At 43.9% G+C, this 21,791-nt stretch overlaps 1 protein-coding gene across 1 annotated transcript in view; it reads left to right on the top strand.

Annotated features, from left to right (window-relative positions):
- PTAC3 (plastid transcriptionally active 3) overlaps window positions 1-21,791 on the top strand; it is a 112,526-nt gene that overhangs the window by 26,376 nt on the left and 64,359 nt on the right. The window contains exons 4-7 of the mRNA XM_086499254.1: window positions 15,535-15,595; window positions 16,480-16,555; window positions 16,643-16,720; window positions 17,202-17,359. Coding sequence (XP_086355380.1) covers window positions 15,535-15,595; window positions 16,480-16,555; window positions 16,643-16,720; window positions 17,202-17,359 — 373 coding nt within the window. The remainder of the gene's footprint in view (window positions 1-15,534; window positions 15,596-16,479; window positions 16,556-16,642; window positions 16,721-17,201; window positions 17,360-21,791) is intronic.

Below are 21,791 nucleotides of genomic sequence, written 5' to 3'. Positions count from 1 at the left end.
TTGTGCACATCCTCTGATCTAATGCGGATCTGATGGTACCCACTCTTTAGATCTATCCTGCTAAACATAGCTGCTCCTTCTAATTTGTCCATAATATCATCAATTCTAGGTATAGGGAACCTATTCTTGATGGTATTCTTGTTCAGTGCACAGTAGTCGATGCACATACGCCATGAGCCATCCTTTTTCTGCACCAACAACACTGGAGAACATAATGGAGATGAACTGGGCTGAATCAACCCCTTTTCTAACAACTCCTGTACTTGGCCCATTATCTCTTTCTGCTGAGCCGCACTAACCCTGTACGGAGGCTTATTTGGTGGGCTACTGCCTGACACCAAATCTATCGCATGGTCCTCGGGTCTCTCTGGCGGTAATTGAGACGGTAATGAATCGGAAAAACAGTCACTATATTGTTGTAAAAACATTGACCTTTCTTTATCTAGCACATATAAATTTGATTCATCACAATATGACACTTCACGTGCAAAGACCAAGTACGCAGAAAGATGCTTTTTCATTACAGAAGTAATAGCAAAAGCTGATACAGTGGGAATAGACTCCCCTCTAAGCTTTGCATCCAGAATGTGAGTCTTTTCCCTGCTCTGTACAGTGATCTTTTTGTTGTAGGCATCCATGATTCCCTGTACACGAAACAACCAAGGAATACCTAACAACACATCACATCCGTCCAGTGGCATGATGTAAAATTCTTTAGCATCTACATAGGACTGGATATGTAGGCGCAACTTTCCAATGATGGGTGTCACAGCCTCTGTATGGCCAAGACATGCCAAACCTGCCTCTGTTGTATACCCCATCTCTTCAGGTCTGATTCCCAACTTTGAAGCCAATTCTGGAGAAATGAAGTTGGCTTTGGCACGTGGATCAAAGAAGATAAGCACTGTTTGATCCCTAACCTTTCCCCATGCTCTGCAAAGCTCACTTGCATGTGAATTTGGCTTGTCGCCCACCATATCCGGCACTAGACCAGCCATGGGCTTCTTTCCTTTCTTGTCTTCCTTGTCATCAGAATCAGCTGGCCTTTTCTTTGTAGGACAATTGTAAGCAATGTGGCCAGGCTGCTCACATATAAAGCATTTGTTCTCTGTCCTCAGGACCTTCTTTTGCTCTTTTGACTTGCGAGGAAAACGTCTTTTCCATTTCTTCGCTGGTCCCTTTTCTGATTCAGCCGAAGCTTTGTCTTTCCCTGCGTTGGCCGGCTCCTGAGTCACTTTAGGAACCTCCTTGGAAACATACTTGTTCGCTGAATTTTTCTTGGCTGATCCTTCCTTGACGGCAGTATTGAATTCACAATCTTCTCCCTTGAGCAAACCATTGCCAGTGTTTGCTACCTCGATGAGCTGCGTCAAAGTAGTGACTTTGGTCTTCGTACAGTACTTTCTCAATCCTTTGTGTAGGCCACAACAGTATTTTTCAATGTGTTCTGTCAATGGCACAAACCTATAGGAAGTTACTGGAAGTAGAGCTTTCCAAAACTTCCGATTGTAATCATCCAGATTTTTGCAAGTGGCAGCATTAAGCTGGTGCCATTCTGTCATGACATCTGCTTCAAAGTCATCAGATAACCATGCTGCTGCAAAAATCTGCTTGAAGTAAATCCATGTGGACGGAGCTTGCCCTTGAAGCAATAAAGTTGTCCACCATTGTCCTGCATTCCCTGTCAAGAAAGTGGCTGCCTTGCGGACCTTTGAAGCCTCTGTAAAGTTTCCCCCTGCATAGGCCTTGTCAAACTGCTGGAGGAATGAGAGAGCTTTCTTCCTGTCATCAAACCCTGTGAAGGTCGTGAATGACACACCTTTGCCACCTTCTTTGTACTGAGTTGGCCTCTCCAGCGGCGTTAAATTGTCATGTGGAAGTGACTGAAACATGGGAACACTGTTAGGGCTCATTTGTGTTCCCTGATCGCAATTAAGTTGACCTGGAAACGCCATATTTGGCTGCTGATTTGTAATTCCAGCCATACCAAAATTTGCCTGTGGCATCCCAAATTGGCCTTGAGTGCTCTGAAACCCTGGTAGCATGCCCGTGACACCATACATGGGGTTAGGCATCATCGTTTGAGCACCCCCAAACACTGTTCCTGGCGTGTAAAACTGACTCCCAGGTGCATGACCAGCCATGCTCTGGAATACCGATCCACCTCCAAAATAGCCAGGGTGTACTGAAGGTGGTGGGAAGACTTGTTGCATAGCCTGTAGGTTGCTTCCCTGCCCATTAGAACCAGCTATAGGTTGTTGAAAGGTGGCGGGCTGAACTGATACAGCTTGAAAGACTGGCATCTCAGCCACCTGTTCTTGCACCTTAGGCACAGGTTGTGGAGATTGCATGTTCTCCGTTAAGTGTACAGGTGTTTCCATTGACTGTGCGGTATGAATCACCTGTGCTCGAGCCTTAACAGGCTTTTGAATATGATCCAATGACCCAACTTGCTGAGACGGAACAGGAGGTTGCAGAAAGGCTAAAAACCTCGGGTTCTGCATTACTTGCGTGAACATAGCCACAGCAGTAGCCAACTGGGTCCTAAATATATCATCATCCGTCTGTGGTGGTCTTGAGGACTCACCCACTTCATGTGTCTGTTGACCCTGTGAAGAGGAAACCTCTTCAGTCACATCATCTGGTCTATCAGCCATAATTGCAATTCCCTATGTCTGGTCTATGATCCCCTGTGTCTTCAAGCCCAAAACTGCCCAAGGCTCACTTCTATGGGAAAAAGTGATTTAATCCCGTCGATGGAACCATGAAACCGGCCTGTTCAATCCAAAAAGGGCGGTAGACTTTACTTTAAACCTTGATTTAGCTTTCACCCATTATTAGTCGTCTATTTTACCTGTACTTTCAAGACACAACAAAGGGGAGAGGGATACAGGCTGCTAGATTGCAGCTGTATGAGTAGACCGACACCAGATTGGCCCCTAACTTAGGCGCCCCTTTCGGTATTTCTTTATTGTTCAAAAGAGGGAATAAACGTTGTGGATCCCTACAAGCTGCCCCGCACAAACTCGGCTGAATTTCAACTATTTCGGCCCGATTTCGGCAGCATAACTGCACTAGGACCCCTCACAGTCAGTATTCCCACGCAGTGACTGACCTTCCCGACGCATACGGGACACTTTGCAAAACCTGGCGAGAATCTGCAGCACGCTGAATTCTCTGTTTTCAGCCCTGAAAATGCGCCAGATCACCTGTACAGCGGTCCCCTTGCGTCCCCGAACCTCCTGGGGGTATTAGGGTCCGTTTAGGGCCAAAACCCTAAACCTGCAAAAATACACAGCAGGCTATAATTTACTGTTTCGGGCTCCGTTTCGTGTGCCGGTCGCATCCTTAGCAAGTCCTCGAGCTCCCGCACCTGTAGGGCTACTTGCCCTTTGAATCGGACGAGATTTCTGGCGTGAAACCTCTCCGAATTCACCTGTACCTGCAGGGGGATTAGCTGCTAGCTAATCCAGTACCTGTGCAAGAGGCTGTTGCCTCGGCAATCGCGCATGAACCCACACAACTGTACATTGGTCAAATGAAGAGCCCACTAGTTGGGCATAACATACTGCCATAGGGGAGAGAGAGGGCAGTGCGTAGCGTGCATGGCCTCACTCCTGGCACCGCACTGTACATAGGAGGGAAAGCAAGCACTCCATAGCTCTTAACCTGTGACAAAATCTGAAAATGAGCCTCTCCCAGCTTAAAAATTAGTGCCCATTTTTCTGCATGAGGAAAGTGCACTAGAATGTGCCACTTGGTGCATTTACAAGCATTTTCCCGTTTCGGGGTTGCCGCCTAAAAATCTCCCAAGCGGTCGCCCAGTTGACTTCACGGCAGAGTAAGAAAATGTTCTCCTTGTCATTCCGGAGGTAATGACGCCAACACATTTTCAGGTCCCAAAATAGCAGTTCCCTAAATTTTAGGAGATGCTGCCATTGTATCTTTCTATGTCATCCGACCCTCTTTGTACATTGCGGCCACATCCAGAACTGAAATGTAGCCTCTGTAGCAAAGGATTCCACTTTGGCTAGTCAATGACCCCACTTGGCTAACCATAGTCCTTGTCCAACCTTAGTGCTCTCTTGCCCTCAGGCCTGGACTCCCTTTGGACAGTTCCACACTAGCTATGCAATGCAGGGCAGTTAGATTTCCCGAGGGGTGTTTCCAAAAAGTGAAAGTAAATAGATAATAAGAAAGAAATCAACAAAAAGGATAGATAGTAGTCACACGCTGGTGACACCAATCTAGCCTTAGGATCTTTAGCCTTGAGGCGGGCGTTGATCTGAAACATTGACCTTACTACAAAAATGAAAAACACTTTTACTTCTTCTTCAGCTTCAACGAGCAATGTTGATGAATCTCAGGTACGTCTTTTCGACCCTTCTTTCTTTTCAGTAGCTAGAAGTAGTCATAATCTGTATCAAGAAAGATTTAAGTTTTTAGCTAAGTCTAATTTGGAGAATTTGCATGTTTTTGGTGATGGTCCTATTCGTTGGGCTTCTTTTAAGAATGTCTTAGTTAGTACTCATTACACAAGTTCTTCCATAAAAGCCCTCAATCGTTTGAGGCGTTTAAGGAAAAAACATCTTGTGGTAGATCGTCCTCTAAGTCCGGTTCATACCTCTCAAGTTATTTATGTTATTTATAGTATTCACGATAGTTCTATGATGTATGTTGGCCAAACCTTTCGAACAGCTTTTGTCCGTTTTCAGGAACATGTAAGAGAAGCGAGAAAAGTTCAAAGTAAGAGCACCGTACGTGAAAGTGCGAAACCCTTGTATGCGGCAATAGCAAAACATGGCTTTGAGTCTTTCCGTTGTTTTCCCATTGAGCACATAGAGGGTAATTTTAGAAACTCTAAAGAGTTCTATAAATCAGCATGGCCTCGAGAGTTGTTTTGGATGAGAACTTTGCATACTTTTTTCCCTAAAGGTTTCAACTTGGAAGAAAAGTCTTCTTTACGAAAAAATAAGACAATTTACTATAAGAAACCTATGCTTTGGCGAAGGCATCCCAAACCCGAGTTAGTTCTCCCTTCAAGTTAGTTTAAAAGAACTTGGAGGTTCTTGTTCAGATCCGCCTTCTATCCCTGAAATCAATCGAGTTGTCTTACACAACACTATTTCTAGTAGAGTACAAGGTCTTCCTAGGGCTTCAATCTCTAGAATTGAGAGTGATGACCCTTCAAACCATAGAATTTTTGCCTATACAGATTTCAAACGGAGATTGATTTACCTATCTAGAGCCATGAAATTGGGTTCTTTTTCTTATAAATTATATAAAAGGTATATATAAGGATCCTATTTAAGCTCTTGTATACCCTTGAGAACTACTCTTATGAAGATTTGGAGCTAAGAGAGTCTCATAGTACTCAACTTCGAGTACTGTTAGGGAAATTTCTGAAGTCCAAATGTCCTAGTATGGAAAATCCCTTGGTTGGAAAGAAAGATTTGTTGATAACTATCTTTACCTCCCCTGACTTAGACAAGATTGGATTAAGCTCTATTTTGAGATCTCAAGAAGCTTTAGATGCTCTCCCTCCTTGTGTGAGAAAGGTATGGAACCATCCTGTCGTAGCTTTCAAATATGTGAAAACTTTAGGACAAAAAGCTTTCAACTATAGTGACATAGGACGTAATCTTAAAAAGCAAGAAAGGCTAGCAATCTCAAGTATTGATTGCCCTTGTAGTAAAACTGCCTTTTCTTCTTACGTAAGTGGAGCTTTGGGTCATATAGTTACTGCCGATTGTTCTATCCTTCCTTCGGATTCCTTGAAAGACCTTTTCTCAAGAGGTACTAAATATAGGTTCCCTTCCACAAACGACTCTTTCCTTCTCAAAGCCATAGAAAAAGGAATTTCTAGTTTCGTACTAAAGTTTGAGGAGTCTTTAGGAGTTCAAGGTATTTTTACCCATTGGAAGTCTGTAGTCCTCAAGAAAGCTTCTTTGAAATTAGCATCTTGCTCTCGGAACGTTTCTTCAGGAAGGAATAGCTTATCTTCTTCTGATCGTGATGCTCTTAGGAAATTCCATCGTGATTTTGTGATCTCTTATGTAGATGAGTGCTCTAATAACTTCGTTGTTACGTGCAAAAAGTTCTATTTAGAATGCTTGTTAGGTGAAGTAAACTCTCAGACTTACATTGATTGTGATCTTTCAATGCAAGAGGTTATCTTGAAACATCAAGACTTTTGTAAGTCTTTTGGTTTCAAGTGCCAGCCTAAATTACCTTTTTTATCTACCGGTTGGAAGTTCCACAAGAACCCTATAAAGCCTAGATTTATAGCTGCTTCTTGTAACACCTCTTTGACCGAGGTTTCCAAATGGCTTAGTTATTGTTTCAAAGCCATTTTACCTAGCGTAAATGAATTGTGGAAAAATATGCTAAAGGAAGCAGACGTACCTACCGATTCAAGTTGGATTTTAAATGATTCAGTAGGTGTGATTCCTGTTGTAAAGTTTTTGAACTCTTCAAGAAGCCTTCAGGAGAAATCTTCTCCTTTATCTCCAAACTTTTGACTTTACAACGCTATACACGAAGCTAAATTTGGAGGACCTTAAATTTAGAGTCAAGTCTCGTATTTCAAAAGTTTTTGCGTACAAGCTTGAGAAGGATAGGTACAAGGCATTGCTAGTAGAAAAGTCAGCCTTGAACTTTGACTTCTTATGGCTGAAAAGTAAGAATGTAGATGTAAGGAAGAAAGAGATTCACAAGGATTGTAGATGACATTGACATCATATTTGGTTAGATTTTCTTTTGGACAATTTATATATAACCATCGGCGACTCTCTTTTCAAGCAAACAATTGGTATCCCTATGGGCACCAATTGTGCTGTTTTTCTTGCTAATTTCTATCTTTTTACTTATGAGTTTGATTTTATGGAGCGTCTTGTCCTCGCTAACACTTGCCCAATATTTTTGCACAAGTTAGGCAATGTAAGACGCTTTGTAGATGATCTTTTTGTCCCCGACGTTCCTTCTTTTCAAGATTTTATGTACTTGAATTCGAGTTCTGTAAGGCGGAGGAATTTATCCCAAGGAGTTTTGTGAACTTAACTGTAACCAAAAAATATAAAAATCATCCGTATGCCTCACATTTCTTCGAACATTTCTCTTTTAGCTAAGTACGGTGTCATTTGCTCTCAACTATTTAGATTTTCTCGTCTTTGTTCTAGTAAATCTGCTTTTGTCATTCAATCTTGCCATGTTATTTTTTTTTACTCTTTGAAAAAGGATACTCATTCAAAAGACTCATGAAAAACGTTCGTTCATTTTTGCATCGTAGTAAGTTTATTTTTAATGTTTCTTCCTTTGGAATGTTCAAGATAATTAGTAGTAAATTCAATAGAAGTGGGGAGCTAAAAAGCCCACTTATTGTTTGACTTAATAACACCTTATGTTGTTGTTTTGATCTTTAGCGCTTCTAGTATTTTTACTATAGCTTGACAAATTGCTAGCCTTTATCATGGCTGAGTATGCCCATCACCTCCGGAGGGTGATAGAAACTCAGCTCGTTGGTTTTGTAGAGTACGTTCAAAGCATGAATGACCTCTATATAAATTTGCACCTACTCTTGGGCACTGACGACGTGAGTAGGGATGTCATAGCTGTTGTCCAAGCTATGCATGATAAAGGTGATAATGTTATTCTTCCTGTTTGGACAAGCAGCGAAGTTGAGATCACATATTGTCAAGTTTGGTTCTTTGCTCTTCGTAGGTTTGTAGTAGTATTCATTTTTCGATTTCGTATTTAGCTTACCTGAGGACTTAAGAATGTGCTCCGTTAGAAGTTGTGTGAAGTTTGATTTTTAGGATTAAGTTTTTAAGATGTCTTATCCTTTTTTGCTTAAAGTTGAGTACCTGTTTTAAGCCAAGTAAGTTGCGTCAACTTATTTTACACATACCTTTTCTAAAAGCATTTTTAAGTTAATAATGTTTTGTTTTATCTAGTTTTTTTTCGTAGCAAACAAAGTGATTTAGTTTGTTTAGTTTGTTTGTTTCTGTTTTTCTTTTCTTTTCTTGGTCCCTTGCTTTTATAGTTTTATGAGTGCTTTATTCCCTCTTATAATTCGTGAGTTCAAACTATTCTGAACTTATGAAGGTATATGTCCCTTGTGTTTGTGTGGAGTACTAGATCCGAGCTAAATCCATAAACACTTCCGCTGCACCTGACAGTTATCGGGGAGTTCTTTGAGATTGTGGGTCCTCTGCATGCGCACACCAATGTTTGCCAATTTAGGAGGCTTGATGGGTCTGTTACTTCAGAGCCTGAGGATATGTGCGTAGCTGCTACTAACTTTTACCGTGAGTTGCTTTTAGCTAAGCCACAGTCAGAGCATCGAGATGCATGCAGAGAGCGGGTGTGGGAACGGATGCCTTGTTTAGTCACTGAGCAAATGCGCCAAAGGCTTGAGAGCCCTCTCTAGTTAGAGGAGCTTCAGTAGGCCCTCAAGGCACTTCCGAGGGGTAGCTACCTAGGGGAGGATGGTTTGACTCCGAGCTTCTTCTTGGGGTATTGGGAGTTGCTTGGTTGAGTAGTGCTTATTATTAGCACATTCTACACTTTGGGGAGATCCGAGACAACATAAGTGAAGGTTTGATCTATCTTGTCCCTAAGGAGAGAGGCTCCTTGGACAAGATTCGGCAGTGGTGAACCATCACCATTCTCAACTCAGCCTACAAAATCTTATCAAAGGCTCTGAGTTTGAGAATTCAACTTTTTTGACCTCATAGGAGGTTGGTTTGCGTGGAGTGCAACTACCTAGTCGGGGAGATGAGCTTTTGGACGCTGAGTGTGGGGTGGCCTTGAGCAACACCAACCCATATGCATTGAGGAGCGTTTGAGGAAGCCACTTGTTTGGAATCCCATGGTTAGCACACAGCAATGCCACATGGTTGGGAGCAGACCTCACGTCTCTTGGGGTCCCATGGCAGAGGGTCCAACCCGTACTTTTGGGGATTGACTGCAGTATACAATACTTTCTGACGAGCTTCAAAGCATTTAGCTGTGAGACATAAGGGGTGTGCTGAGCATGTGTCAGGATATTGTGGAGGCTTTACCTATAGAGTGGCACACCCCTCTTGAGCTAGCAGCTCCCTGCTTGATGGGGGCTTTCACGCTCACTGGGATGTCCTCGTTTTAGTTAGGGCTTTCTCAGACACAGGTTCTTGCATGTACTTTGATGTTTAGAGGGAGGGTCACCTCGACAGAGTCACTGCCGAGGCACCAAAGGCGTGTGAGTGTTGCTTTCAATGGATCAGATTTGTGGGGATGAGTGGATGACTTGTGTCATAGACCCCGACCAGCCAGATCTTGAGTTAGGACACTGGCGGCTCTGGGCTTTGGAAAACTGTCCTTTAGTACGAGTATAGTGGGACCTGGGGGAGTGATTTGGCGGGATCCCTTTTGTCACAAAGTGATGACGTGTCTGCCCGAGAGCAAAGCTTGACTGTTGCTGGAAACCCTAACCCTAAAACCTGCAAACCCTAATTTTTGCCAGAAACCCTAACCTTAAAATCTGCCGTGACCTAACCCTAAAAAGCAGCAGTTGAAATTCCATGAAACGCATTGGCATGCTCACGTGGCAGTACGGCAATCCCGAAATTTGCGCTGGCTGTTTTTGCGGCAGATTTGTCAAGCTTTTGGGCGACGGCAGTTTCTTGCTTTTCTCCACGCAATGTGTGTGAGAGAGAGAGAGAAAAAGACTTTGCTTTTATTTTAAAGCCCTACAGAGAGAGAGCTTGTGTGAGAGAGAAGAAGAGTTTGCTTTTGATTTTGAAGCTTTTGGGGCTCTGCTTTTGGCAAACCCTTGTAAACTTTAAATAAGTGGTTTGGGCACACACTCTGCAGAGCATCTGGACACAGAGTCTGAGAGTGAAACCCTAACCGCTCTCTTGTACTTTGAACATTGATTAATACATAAAGAAACACCGAAAGGGGCGCCAGTCTCTGGGGCCAATATCTCTAGGCACGGAACTTCGTCGGGCCAGTGCAAATCTATTGTGAACTGTGAACTGTTTTGAAGTGGTTATTTGGTGCTGTCGTGATTGATTCTTGACTTGGAGTGTCCAAGTCTGTTACAGTGGTATCAGAGCACGGCCAATTTCTTCTATGGGAAATCCGATCCCCAATTTTTTCTCCGCGGCACCTATGGCTTCACGCAAGGATCAGTCTAACTCCCTCTGCATCCGGAGATGCAGGCAAGGATCACAACGAAGATTCCGGCAGAGAGTATGGCCCGCCTCGGCCTACTCAGGCGGATCAACGAGAGATGAAGCGTCGTCAATTGATCGGCGATGCAACAAAGATGATGCTCAGTTTTTCAAAGGACCCGAAATTAGCAAAATATATGAGTGAGACTTCTTTTCAGGAAGTGCATGCGCAGTGGCAGAAAACCACAACACCACCCCCGAAACCCGCTCTCAAGAAACCTTCTGATCACAAGCAATATTCAGAGAAGGAATTAGAAGAGGTGGTTGATGCAGGGGTTGCTTAGCTTTTTGACGCACAGAAGAAAGCCAAAAAGCACGGCAAAAAGCAGAAGAAAGGCACTGACTTCCCGGGTTATTTGGGTCGTCAGTCGACATTTGACAAAGCAGAGAAACAGAAGAAGCGTGTTCAATTTGAAGAAGTACCCAGTTCTTCTTCTTCTTCTTCTTCTTCTTCTGACAGTTCTTCTAGCTCTTCAAATTCGAGCGAAGAAGACAGAAAAGGTAAAAAGCGAAGCAAGAAACAACGCTTCGGAAAGGGCAAGAAAAAGGCAAAGATGTCTAAATCTCGCCCAGTGAGTGACAGTTCTACAGAGGACTCGTCTACAGACAGTTCAGACTCCAATGACGGAAAATTTTATGCGAACAAGAAGAATTTTTATAAAGCCAACCAGTATGACTTTCTGGAAGATAAAAGGAAGAAAGTCCGAGAGTTTAAGGAAGGTGGACAGTTGATCAAATTTGACACTCTTGCAGGATACAAAGATGCTTCGAAGGCTTTGTCTTTTATACAACAGTTTGACATCGCTTTCGCGGGAGGACACTACTCAGAGCACTCCAAGATTCGGAGAGCTGCCTCTTACTTTAAGGGGAATGCTTGAACTTGGTGGTCCACGCTTCTTCTAAACAAGACTGCACTAGTTAAATGGCTGAAATTTAAGAAGCTTTTTATTTCTTCTTGGTTGACGCAAGAGTATGAACGCGATATACGAGCTGCTTCGAACCATCTTCGGATGACCAAGAGAGATACAGTGGATGCTTACTCTGAGAGATTCTGGAGCTCTTTTCTACCCACCTCTTCATTTAAGAAGATCTCGTTCAGAGAACAGATTGAGCGGTTCACCTTGGGTCTACCTACAGAGATCCGAGATCACTGCTTGGAACAGAAGTCAACTTCTATTGAGGAGTTGATGAGTCATGCGAATCTGGGCTTTGCCATTCACTCTGGCAGTCTGACCTACCCCACCGATGAGGTCATGACACAACGAGCCGAACAGACTTCAGGGAATGAAAGTAGAAAGAGAAAGAGCAACCCAAAGAAGAAGGATGCACGACCCAAGCTTACTCCTCTGGAGAGAGCTCGCTTCATCAGAGAGGGGAAGTGCTTTGGATGCGGGGAACATGGACATATCTCCGCGAAGTGCCCTAAAAAGGAATAGAAAGAACAAAATGATAAGGACGACGACAGGCCTGAGAGTTCGAGAGCAGCTGAGGAACGTGGCAGAAAAGGCAAGATGAAAACAGGACTGGTTCCAGATTGTGTGGGTACTGATCCCAACACCATGGATGAAAGTACAGAACTTTGCCGAGCTTGGGGCAAAGTGAAAGACCAAGAGGCCCTGATCTTCTTTGATGGGGGAGCCAAGGCCAACTTCATTTCACCGGAATTGGCGGTGCGGCTCGAGCGACGAGATCACTCGCTATCGGACGGGACCACTTGTGGAGGCAGCTCTAGCGGCACCCGACAGGGACGTAGCCATTACATGTAAGGTGCAGCCGAATGAATGTTGAACTTTGCTCAAGATGAGTGCTCCATAATGTGCTCAAGGTTCCTTTTTGTTCTTATGGAAGGGAGAGCCTTCCGTTCTTAATGAGAGAGTGCAATGATCACAACAAAGTGAATGGACACTGTGCGTGCAAGTGTATGAGACTGAGAGATAGAGAGAGAAGAGAAATACGACACCAGAGACGTTGTAAAACCCCCCTCCGAAGGCCCCACTCTCGTCGGCGAGAGTGGTCTACTATTGATTGCACAAACTGGTACATTGGGAATGCATGTGACTGATGCAAGTCTAGGCTAGATCGACGACCACGACGGGGATGACGAGACCGATCTAAGGGCTGAAATTTTGCTACTCTTTATCTGCTGTCCAAAAACGCTAATGGGCTGGCTGAAATCTGCTGCAGCTGAAAACTGATGTTCTTTAGGGCTGAAACTGATGGTCTTTTAGGGCTGAAACTGCATGTCTTCATTGCTGAAATTGCAGGTCTTCATTGCTGAAAATCGCCAAGGCTGAAATCTGTAAACGCTGAAAATCTGCAAAGGCTAGAACTCTCCAAAAACACTAGGGATGCAGATCTTCAAAAATGCTAGATGCTGGGGTCTGTAGGGCGATGACCTCCTGCTGAAAACGCTAGGCTGAAGTTGATGAGGGTGATGAGTACCTGATGCAAAACGCTAGGGATGGGATCTTGCTTGGAGGGGGAAACCACCAAGGTTCTTGCTTGAGAAGTTTCTTGTTGAGCTTGGCTCCTGTTGCCTCTTCTGCCAATTAGTGCTAGTCTAGGTTTGCTTATATACAAACTTACTCAATTTGCCCTACCTACTTTCCAACAAAAGTCACTTAAAAATAATAAGTGAAAAATGTCAAAAATAGGTAAAATAGGCTAAATGCACTGGAAAATTCCCCTGAAGGATTCTGATGGGAATGCTTATGATCATGCTGTGTGCAACCAGAGGATATGCATCTAATCTAAGTGTTTGGATATGCACGGTCTACGAATAGACTAACAAAAGTGCTAGATCACTTCTAAATCTAGACTGACTGGACTGACTGAACCCTTGTCGTGCTGTAGCTTGTCCACGAATACATAGGGTTCGATGTGTCACGTGACATTACACTTGTCATTGGCTAACTTCGGTTGCATTGTTAGGGGTATTTGAGGCATGAGGACTTTTTCATAATGCCTTTGGAAGGTTGTGATGTCCTCTTAGGGGTTCCCTGGTACCACAAGAACAACGCCATGGTCGATTATCGGGCGAGGAAGGCGACATTGACTACAGAGAAGGGCGGAATCATTGTACTTGATATTAAACTGAAGGGTGAGTCTGTCCCTATTGTATCGGCTTCGGCCATTTCTAAATTAATGAAATCCAGTCTGTTTGTTTACTCGATCTTTATGAAAGAATTGAGCGATAAGGATAGGACAAATATGTCTAAACTTGATAAAGAACGCCAAGATTTTCTCCACTCTCATGCCGATTGCTTCTCAGAAGGCCTACCGGGCGAGTTACCACCTGCTCGTCCTGAAGATCATACCATTGATCTGATACCTGGAAGCACACTACCGAACCGGCCACCTCACCGTGTGAGCCGAGCACAGAATGAAGAGATTATGAACCAAGTGAAAGACCTGTTGGAAAAGGGTCTTGTTCAGCCGAGTACTTCACCGTATTGCTCTCCAATGTTGTTGGTTTTGAAGAAAGTCGGATCTTGGAGAATGTGCATCGTTTATAGAGCTTTCAACAAGATCACCATCAAGAATAGATTTCTAATTCCTAGGATCGATGATATACTCGACAGATTACAGGGATCCTCGTGCTTTAGCAGGATTGATCTGAAGAGTTATCAGAATCGCGCTGGGAGACGTCTACAAGACAGCTTTTCGGACGACTTTTGGGTTATTTGATAATGCCTTTTGGCTTAACCAATGCTCCTGCGACATTTAACCGGATGATGCACTTTCTTTGACGATATCATTGTTTTCTCGAAGAATGACGCAGAACACAGAGATCATCTGCTTCAGGTCTTTCAGGCATTACGAGATCACACGTTAGTGATTAATGCAAAGAAAAGTGAATTTTTCCTACCAGAGATACACTTTTTGGGACACTGTGTGTCAGCAGCAGGAGTGCAAATGGACCCGGCCAAAGATAGAGACTATCCGTGATTGGCCCGATTTGAGGAATGTCCATGAAGTTAGAAGCTTCTTGGGACTGCGTTCGTACTACAAGCGGTTCATTCGAAAGTTTGCAGAGGTTGCTTCTCCTTTGCATACCTTGACACAGAAAGGAGTCCCTTTCTCGTGGGGATCCATAGAGGTGACTGCCTTTCAGACATTGAAAGAGAAATTGACTACAGGACCAGTTTTGACTTTGCCGGACTTGCAGAAGTCATTTGAATGGGACTAGTTAAAACAATAGCCATACGCCATTCTCAAAACAAAATCTCAATGAAGTGGCTCTTCTCATTGTATAAGAATGGATCTCCATCTCCCATGCTTCCAAATGCTTGTAAATCCATCTTCCTCCTTCTTGCTATCTGTTATCTGCAAACAAAAACATTAATTACATACCTATGGAAACTTTTTGCAGAAACCCTAATTTTCTACTGAAAACCCCATTTTTTTGAAGTTGTTAGAATCAAATCCATTTGAACCAAAGCTTACGTTTTGAGAGGATCGTCTTTGACTTTTGTAGCACACCCAATTTCTCATCTGTTGAAGAGATTTTTAGGTGTTTCTAAAACACAAAAAAGCATCAAAAAGCATGTTTTTTGGCTTTTCTAGGGCAAAAACGAACCCGGGCTTCTTCATCTCCTCTTTTTGTTGTCGTTTCTTCTTCTTCTTCCAACTCCATAGCTTTCAATTGTAGGTTGATGTAGGATCAGTTTGCTTGCCGGAAAAGAAAACAGTTGATGTTCAGATACCACTATAACTAATAGGGCACCGCATGCCAACTAAAAATAAACAACTGGAATAGACTTTAGCACTTTAACACAACTTAACTGAAAGAGAGAAGCACATTTGAGATGCGGAGTGGCAGAGTTCCGCACCAGAAGTATCGGTCCCAAACTTGGCACCCCTTTTGAAATTTATTTATATTGATGTTCACTAAGTACATGCGTTGAGATGAGCGCTCTTCCAGAATCTACTCCCCCAAGGCTTTATTTATAGGCACTTGCTTTTGCAACTTAAAAGCTATCTTTGCTTTTATAGTTCAAATCTCTTTGTTTTTTTTTACAATTTCAAAAGCCAAAAGATGCTGGGCTTTTTCAGAATTTGTCGCCCAGAAATGCCATATCAACAGCCCGTATTTTCTGTACACTGCTGACGATTTCCACCGTGATGCGGCGGGATTCACGCAACAATTAGCTGTGATTTAGGTCTTTTGTTTTGCGGCCTCTTCTCCTATTCCATTGGTTGGGAGGGCCACGTCATTGACTTGTCACAATATTACTATCGAGTTTATTGGATTCTTTTCACTATCAAAAGGCTCGTGGCCCTTTGTAGTACTGATTCTTTGTTACCTCCTTGTCGACAGGCTAATTTAGGTGAAGCAGATATTGCATTGGAACGATTTGAAGACATGAGGTATGGTGATGGTGAGTTCTGTCTCTTTCTGATGTCTTTGTTCTAAGGATACTCTTTTTATAGTGCTTATCGATTTGCCTTACTTCTATCTTTGGATTGCTTAAAGGAGCTCTCTCTCTCTCTCTCTCTCTCTCTCTCTCATGTAGTTGGCCGGGGCACTTTTTACTGTCTTTAGGAGAGGTTTTTTCTTTCCAGGTCAACTTTAATCCTTCAATTGGCCCATGTGGCGGAGTTGTATCATTTCAGTTTTTCAGTTTTGCCCTTTTGGCTCATTCTGTATCAGCATTCACATGTTTCCACCTATCGGCTTGTGTTGTAGTTGCTCTCAGGATCTGCACCATCTAGGCGTTCGGAGGTTTTTTACAGTAATAGGATACTGCCTTTTTTCTATACTTGAAAAGCTTCTTTTCTCCTGTGTGTTTTATGTTTTTACAACAATAAGTTTTGATTTTCTGTTTGGTCCTGCATTTTTTCATTTTTTCTCTGTATGTGTGTGTGGTTGCCTGCTTGGATGTGTGTCTGGGTTTGTGGGTTGGTGTGCTTGAGTGGGTCTGGGCATTGTTTGTGTGTGCGTGTATGTGTGTGAGTTTGTATGCGCACCTGCGTGTCCCAGGTTCTGTTTTCGTGCCAGGCAGTCCTTTTCTCGATGCTGTGCCTGTAGTCAGAACTAAACGTTCCCCCCCCCCCCCCCCCCCCCCCCCCCCTTTTGACACTTGTTTATGTCATTTTTGATCTCTAGCCATTTGGTGTCAAGTGAATATGGTGTCTTATGCGTGTCGAAACTTTAAGGGTCCAGCAGGAGACTGGAGTATTGTAAGGAACATTTTTGGGGTGGTCACCATCACGTGCTATATCAAAACATGTTGAGGGGTTCTTCCCTTTGTTTGTTTTGCAGCGAACAAGAAGCCAGACACTGAATCGTTCAATTGGTTGTTCCAGTCACAAGTACGATGTCAAGTTGGTGGAGATAGGTAAACTCTCCTGGTCATGAGCGGTATGATGGTAAAGTCCAAAATTTAACATTTCCTGGATCTTGATTAGATTTCCCTCATATGCAGAATTCAGCAACTAGTGGATCTTGTTGGGATAATGGTGGAGGACTACAAGAGAGTGCAGCCAAATACAAACACTTACCTGTATAATTTGAGAATTTAGCTTAGAAGAATTTTATTTCTTTTTTCTTTAATCAGCTTTTTCAACGACTGCCCAAATTTGAAATTTTTTGTGCGTGCTTGGTAGCTAAATACTGCTTTGTGGTACAATTAACATATATATGCGCATTGTCCTAGATTAAGACAATATCTGGTCACTGACTCTTGCTCTTTGAACTGTTGACTCCCTTGATTTTTTACAATGACCCCCAGTTTTGAAACATTGGTGGATGCTTAGTGGCTAATACTGCTTAGGGCTTGCAATTAAGCAAGCTGTACTACATATGCTCAGTGTGCCGTTCCGTCAGTGGCATGTAGAATCTGTCTTCCTTGGCTATTCAGTATAATTACTTCATAATGTAAGACAATTGTAGAATATATCATCATTCTCTGTCTTGTATAATTACCTGATAGAGCAAAACAAATATGTTGCAGCACTGATAAGAAAATTTTCAATGGCCTGCAGAATCTTAATAGAAGGTTTTACAAAATATAACATTGTGGATGAAGCCCTACGACATTTTCGTGCACTATCAAAAATTCCAAACGGAATGCAGCTGTTGCATAACAATGGCGAAAATGGGGATCCACTTTCATTATATTTGCGCCTTATCTGCCTTCATGGTAATGAGAACATCCACATCTTATTGCTTTTGTTGCAAAACTAGGTCTCTGTTCCTTTCTTCTCTTTTTCTAAGAAAGGTCTAGGGGATGTCTGTGTCTTGCTTTTTTGACTAGATTGCCAGCTTGCCAATGAGCTATTGTTGCAATTGGTTCTCTTGTAGTATCATTGCAAGAGGGTTGTGAAGGCATTCTGCCTCAGTTAAACAGTTAGGTGAATGGGCAATGCAAGTGATTTTGAAGTGTGTGGCTGCAGGAAGGTTGTCTAGTTTGTTAACAATATAGTGAGAAACATTTATTTTTGGAGCATTTCTACCGAATTGAAGCTCATCTTTTACAGCACAACACATAAATCTTCAGAACCAGTCCCTATAAACTATATAACATTAAGATAGATAGATAGATAGAGAGAGAGAGAGAGAGAGAGAGAGAGAGAGAGAGAGAGAGAGAGAAGAGAGAGAGAGAGAGAGAGAGAGAGAGAGAGAGAGAGAGAGAGAGAGAGAGAGAGAGAGAGAGAGAGAGAGAGAGAGAGAGAGAGAGAGAGAGAGAGAGAGAGAGAGAGAGAGAGAGAGAGAGAGAGAGAAGAGAGAGAGAGAGAGAGAGAGAGAGAGAGAGAGAGAGAGAGAGAGAGAGAGAGAGAGAGAGAGAGATGAAATATTATATTAACGTCTTCAAAAGGCCAAAATGACCTATGAGACCAAACTGTTACAAAATTGTGAATTTGATACCATGTCTAGGTACAAAAAGACTAGAACAAAATTGAGAGAGAGAGAGAGAGAGAGAGAGAGAGAGAGAGAGAGAGAGAGAGAGAGAGAGAGAGAGAGAGAGAGAGAGAGAGAGAGAGAGAGAGAGAGAATGAAATGAAATGTTATATTAACGTCTTCAAAAGGCCAAAATGGCCTATGAGACCAAAAAGTTACAACTAGTGAATCTGATACCATGTCTGAGTAGGGAAATTACAAAGTTACAAAGAACTAACACTAGAACACTAAGAGGAAAGGATTTGGGGGGGGGGGGGGGGGGGGGGGGGGGGGGGGGGGGGGGGGGGGGGATCGGTGGGTTTAGATGAACTAAACTTAGGGTCGGTCCCTAATTTTGCGCAGCTCTAGCAAGAACAATCCAAGACATCTCTGATCTTGGTATCTCATGACTCTAGAAAAAGGTCCGAAACCTTCTCCGAACAGGCAGTGGAAGCGGCTGTGTATCTCATAGTATGCCAGCAGTGACATGTGTAGTGCAGCTCTGTCTCTGGCTCTAAGTTACATAGGTGACATATCCTGGCCCCTGTTGGCACCCCTCGAAATCGGCCAGTCTCGATCTGGAGCTGATGTGAGGATGTGCGTATCTGCCCAATAGCGCATCTTATGCCATGAGATAAGTGCATATCCATGTATGCAGGCCTAGTCACAAAGCCGTCCTCCGTGAGTTGGAGAAGATGCTCTATGTAAAAAGGCCATCTTCGTGCCCAACTCCTGTGTCGGCTGTATCCATGTGGTCCTGGTATCTAGCTGAATCAGATCATGGCGTGTGAGTCTGGTGATCTCTGTCTGTGTAAGAGACAGGGAGGGTGCATCCAGGGAGTATTGAAAGGGAGGTAATCTATCTATGTTGAGACCATGCGACTGAAACCATGCTGTCATCTATCCATACCAACATGCTGGATCGCCTTGTAGATCTAGTTGTCGAGATGACTCCAGGGCAAGCCCAGCGTATCTGTCCCTGCGGAGAGCCCATAGACCGTGGATAAAGGATACTGATCGCCTCCACCATGGGGGGGGGGGGGCGGCTAGCTCGGCTCGGATAATCTCATGTGGCACTGAGGCCTTAGCCCGAATCATCCGAGCGATCATAGAAACCAGAGGCCTCTCCATACATCTCAAACCATCTGTGTTGCCAGATCTCCCATGGTGGTCTACTGAGGGTCCCCATACCTGAACTCCGTAGAGCATAGCTGGAGTCATTAGAGTGTCAAAAAGCCAGAGTTTTGTTCGCGGTTCCTGAAACTAAACCTGCGAAGCCATCCTCTCCAATCCTCCCAAAGCTGCATATGCTCTTGTCAGTCTAGTCTCTGATGCTCTCCTTAGTGAAAACACCGGTCCACCGAAGACTACCCCAAGATAAGTATATGCATCTGTGTACTCCACAGACTCCTGGCCATACGTAAATGTGGGTGCCGACCTCCCTAACCCACTGTGGTGTGGTGTTGAACACCATAACCTTGGTTTCCCCCAGAGTGACATTCAATCCACTGTCACGAGCAAATGTATGCAGAGCATCCAAATGACGTTGCATCACCTCTGGGGAGTCAGAAATCAACACAATATCATCAGCATATAGTAACAGAGGAATCCATGTCCCTGATAACTGAGCCCCCTTGTCTCCCTGACGCTCTACATAGTTCGAAAACCCATCCACATACATCCCAAAAAGAGTCGGGATAGGGGGCATCCCTGCTTTACTACAACAGTGGAGTGGACCATGTCAGACATCCCCTCAGTGGTGCGTACCCGCCCCATCACTGTCCTGTAAAGAGCCAGAATATCCCATATCAGCTCTGTAGGCACACCCATGTCCTGTAGTCTGCGTATAAGTCTGGCTCTCGGCACTGTGTCAAAAGCTTTACGGAAATCCACAAAGCTACAATAGATCCTCTTGCCTTGGTGTCTACCCTCCTCAATAATTGCTCTGAGTGTCAGAATTTGGTCAAGAGTGGAGAAACCTCTCCTGAAATGTGCTTGCCCTGATGCTCTTATGCCCTCTCGCTCTGCCCATCTACTCAGCTCTTGCTCAAGAATGGATTCATAGAGCCTAGCTAATGTGTGACCAAGCATGATGGTGCGATAATTCCCGAGAATGATGCCATCCTTTGACTTGAAAATAGGCACAATTGTAGACATACTCCAAGCCTCCAGGAAGCCTTCATACATGGCTCGATTAAACATCATAGCCAGGAGCTCTGCAAGCATATCTTTGGCATGGATGAAGGGCTCTGCTACCAGACCATCATGATCTTGTGCTCTCCTTGTCTTCATCCTATCAATGGCTTTCCTTACCCTCTCGGCAGTAAAGAAAGAACATGTCTCCGGGCATGTCTCTAGTGGGTCCGGCAGAGGTGGTTGACTTGATGCTGTGTAGAGAGATGTGGCATATATCCCCCATGTCTCAGTGGAGGTGACCGCTGGTGGTGGTGAATGCTCGTGGAATAGCCTCCACGCTTCGCTTGAGTCCCGACTTATAAATAGCTGATACAGATCTCGCTCTAGTTGAGATAGATAAGCCCTTTTCCTTCGTCGCACTTGGCGGCGAAAGATAATCTGTGACTGTCTATGTGTGGTAATACCCATGAGCACTTTCATCTGTAATTTGATCCTCATCTCTCTACACTCCTCATCACAGCAGTTGTTCTGGGGCATGCTCCCAGATCGTCTCCGTGTGGGCTGACTGTGGGGGTATGCCTCTGATGCTGCATCATGGAGCGTCTCTGTCAGTATCTGAGTGAGTTCATCTAGTGGCCGTCCCGACTCTTGGGTGCATAGCTACTTGTATATCTCATCCATATACACAGAATCCGTCTTCCTCATGAAGGTATACCGAGTGTGTGTGGGGACCTCTCCCAATGGAGTTGTGCTGAATGGAAAAGGTCAGGGTGAAAGACAAGATAGCATGATCAACTACTACTACAACTGGCATAGTGCCCACCATGAAATCCTGAAAGAATGGAATGAGACGTGGCTGGGCCATAACATAATCCATTGTGCTGGCACCATGTCGGTGTGGAAAGCAAGTAAAACCTCGAGCTGTCGAAAATGTTTGTAGGCCATTCACAATGGCCAATCTATGTGCCGTTCCCATATCTATCAAGTATCTGCCATATTCAGTGTATTCCTCACCTTGTGATAGTCTGGATAGACCCATCTTTGTGGCGTGCAGCTCCCTAAGCATCTCCTCGAAAGTATCATAAAATATTGTCTGGTGGTGAGCCGTCCTAGCATTGAAATCCCCTAGTATGATAATGTCACCATCCTTGGAAAACTCCCATATGTCATTATCCAAAATAGCGAAGGGGGATTGTCCTCTAGGTGATGCATATACTGACGTACTAGGAGGAAAGTAACAAATAGCAATGTAGAGGTATCTGCCCGTCTCTGCCCTGAGCGTCACCCACATGTACCTAGCCTGTTCATCCTTGCGTGCTATATATATCAGTGGATGCAACTCCTCCCTGAATATAACTGCCCCTCCCCCTGAGCCCCGTCCTCGATGCTATGATCTGGTCTCCTGTTTGCAGGCTGTCTCCCATCTATACCCGCTCACGTGTGGCATGGATTGCCCTAGTGCTTGATGCGTCTCAGAGTAGAAAATGATGTCTCTCCCCGTGAAACTATCCTCAAAGGCCCCTACATTAGGACGGAGTGACCCATTACAATTCCAGATT

Source organism: Adiantum capillus-veneris, chromosome 24 (genome assembly GCF_014529385.1).
Source record: "Adiantum capillus-veneris isolate H3 chromosome 24, ASM1452938v2, whole genome shotgun sequence".
NCBI classification, from domain to species: domain Eukaryota; kingdom Viridiplantae; phylum Streptophyta; class Polypodiopsida; order Polypodiales; family Pteridaceae; genus Adiantum; species Adiantum capillus-veneris.
The sequence above is the reverse complement of the archived record's forward strand: the minus strand, read 5'-3'. Positions and strand labels throughout refer to the sequence as shown.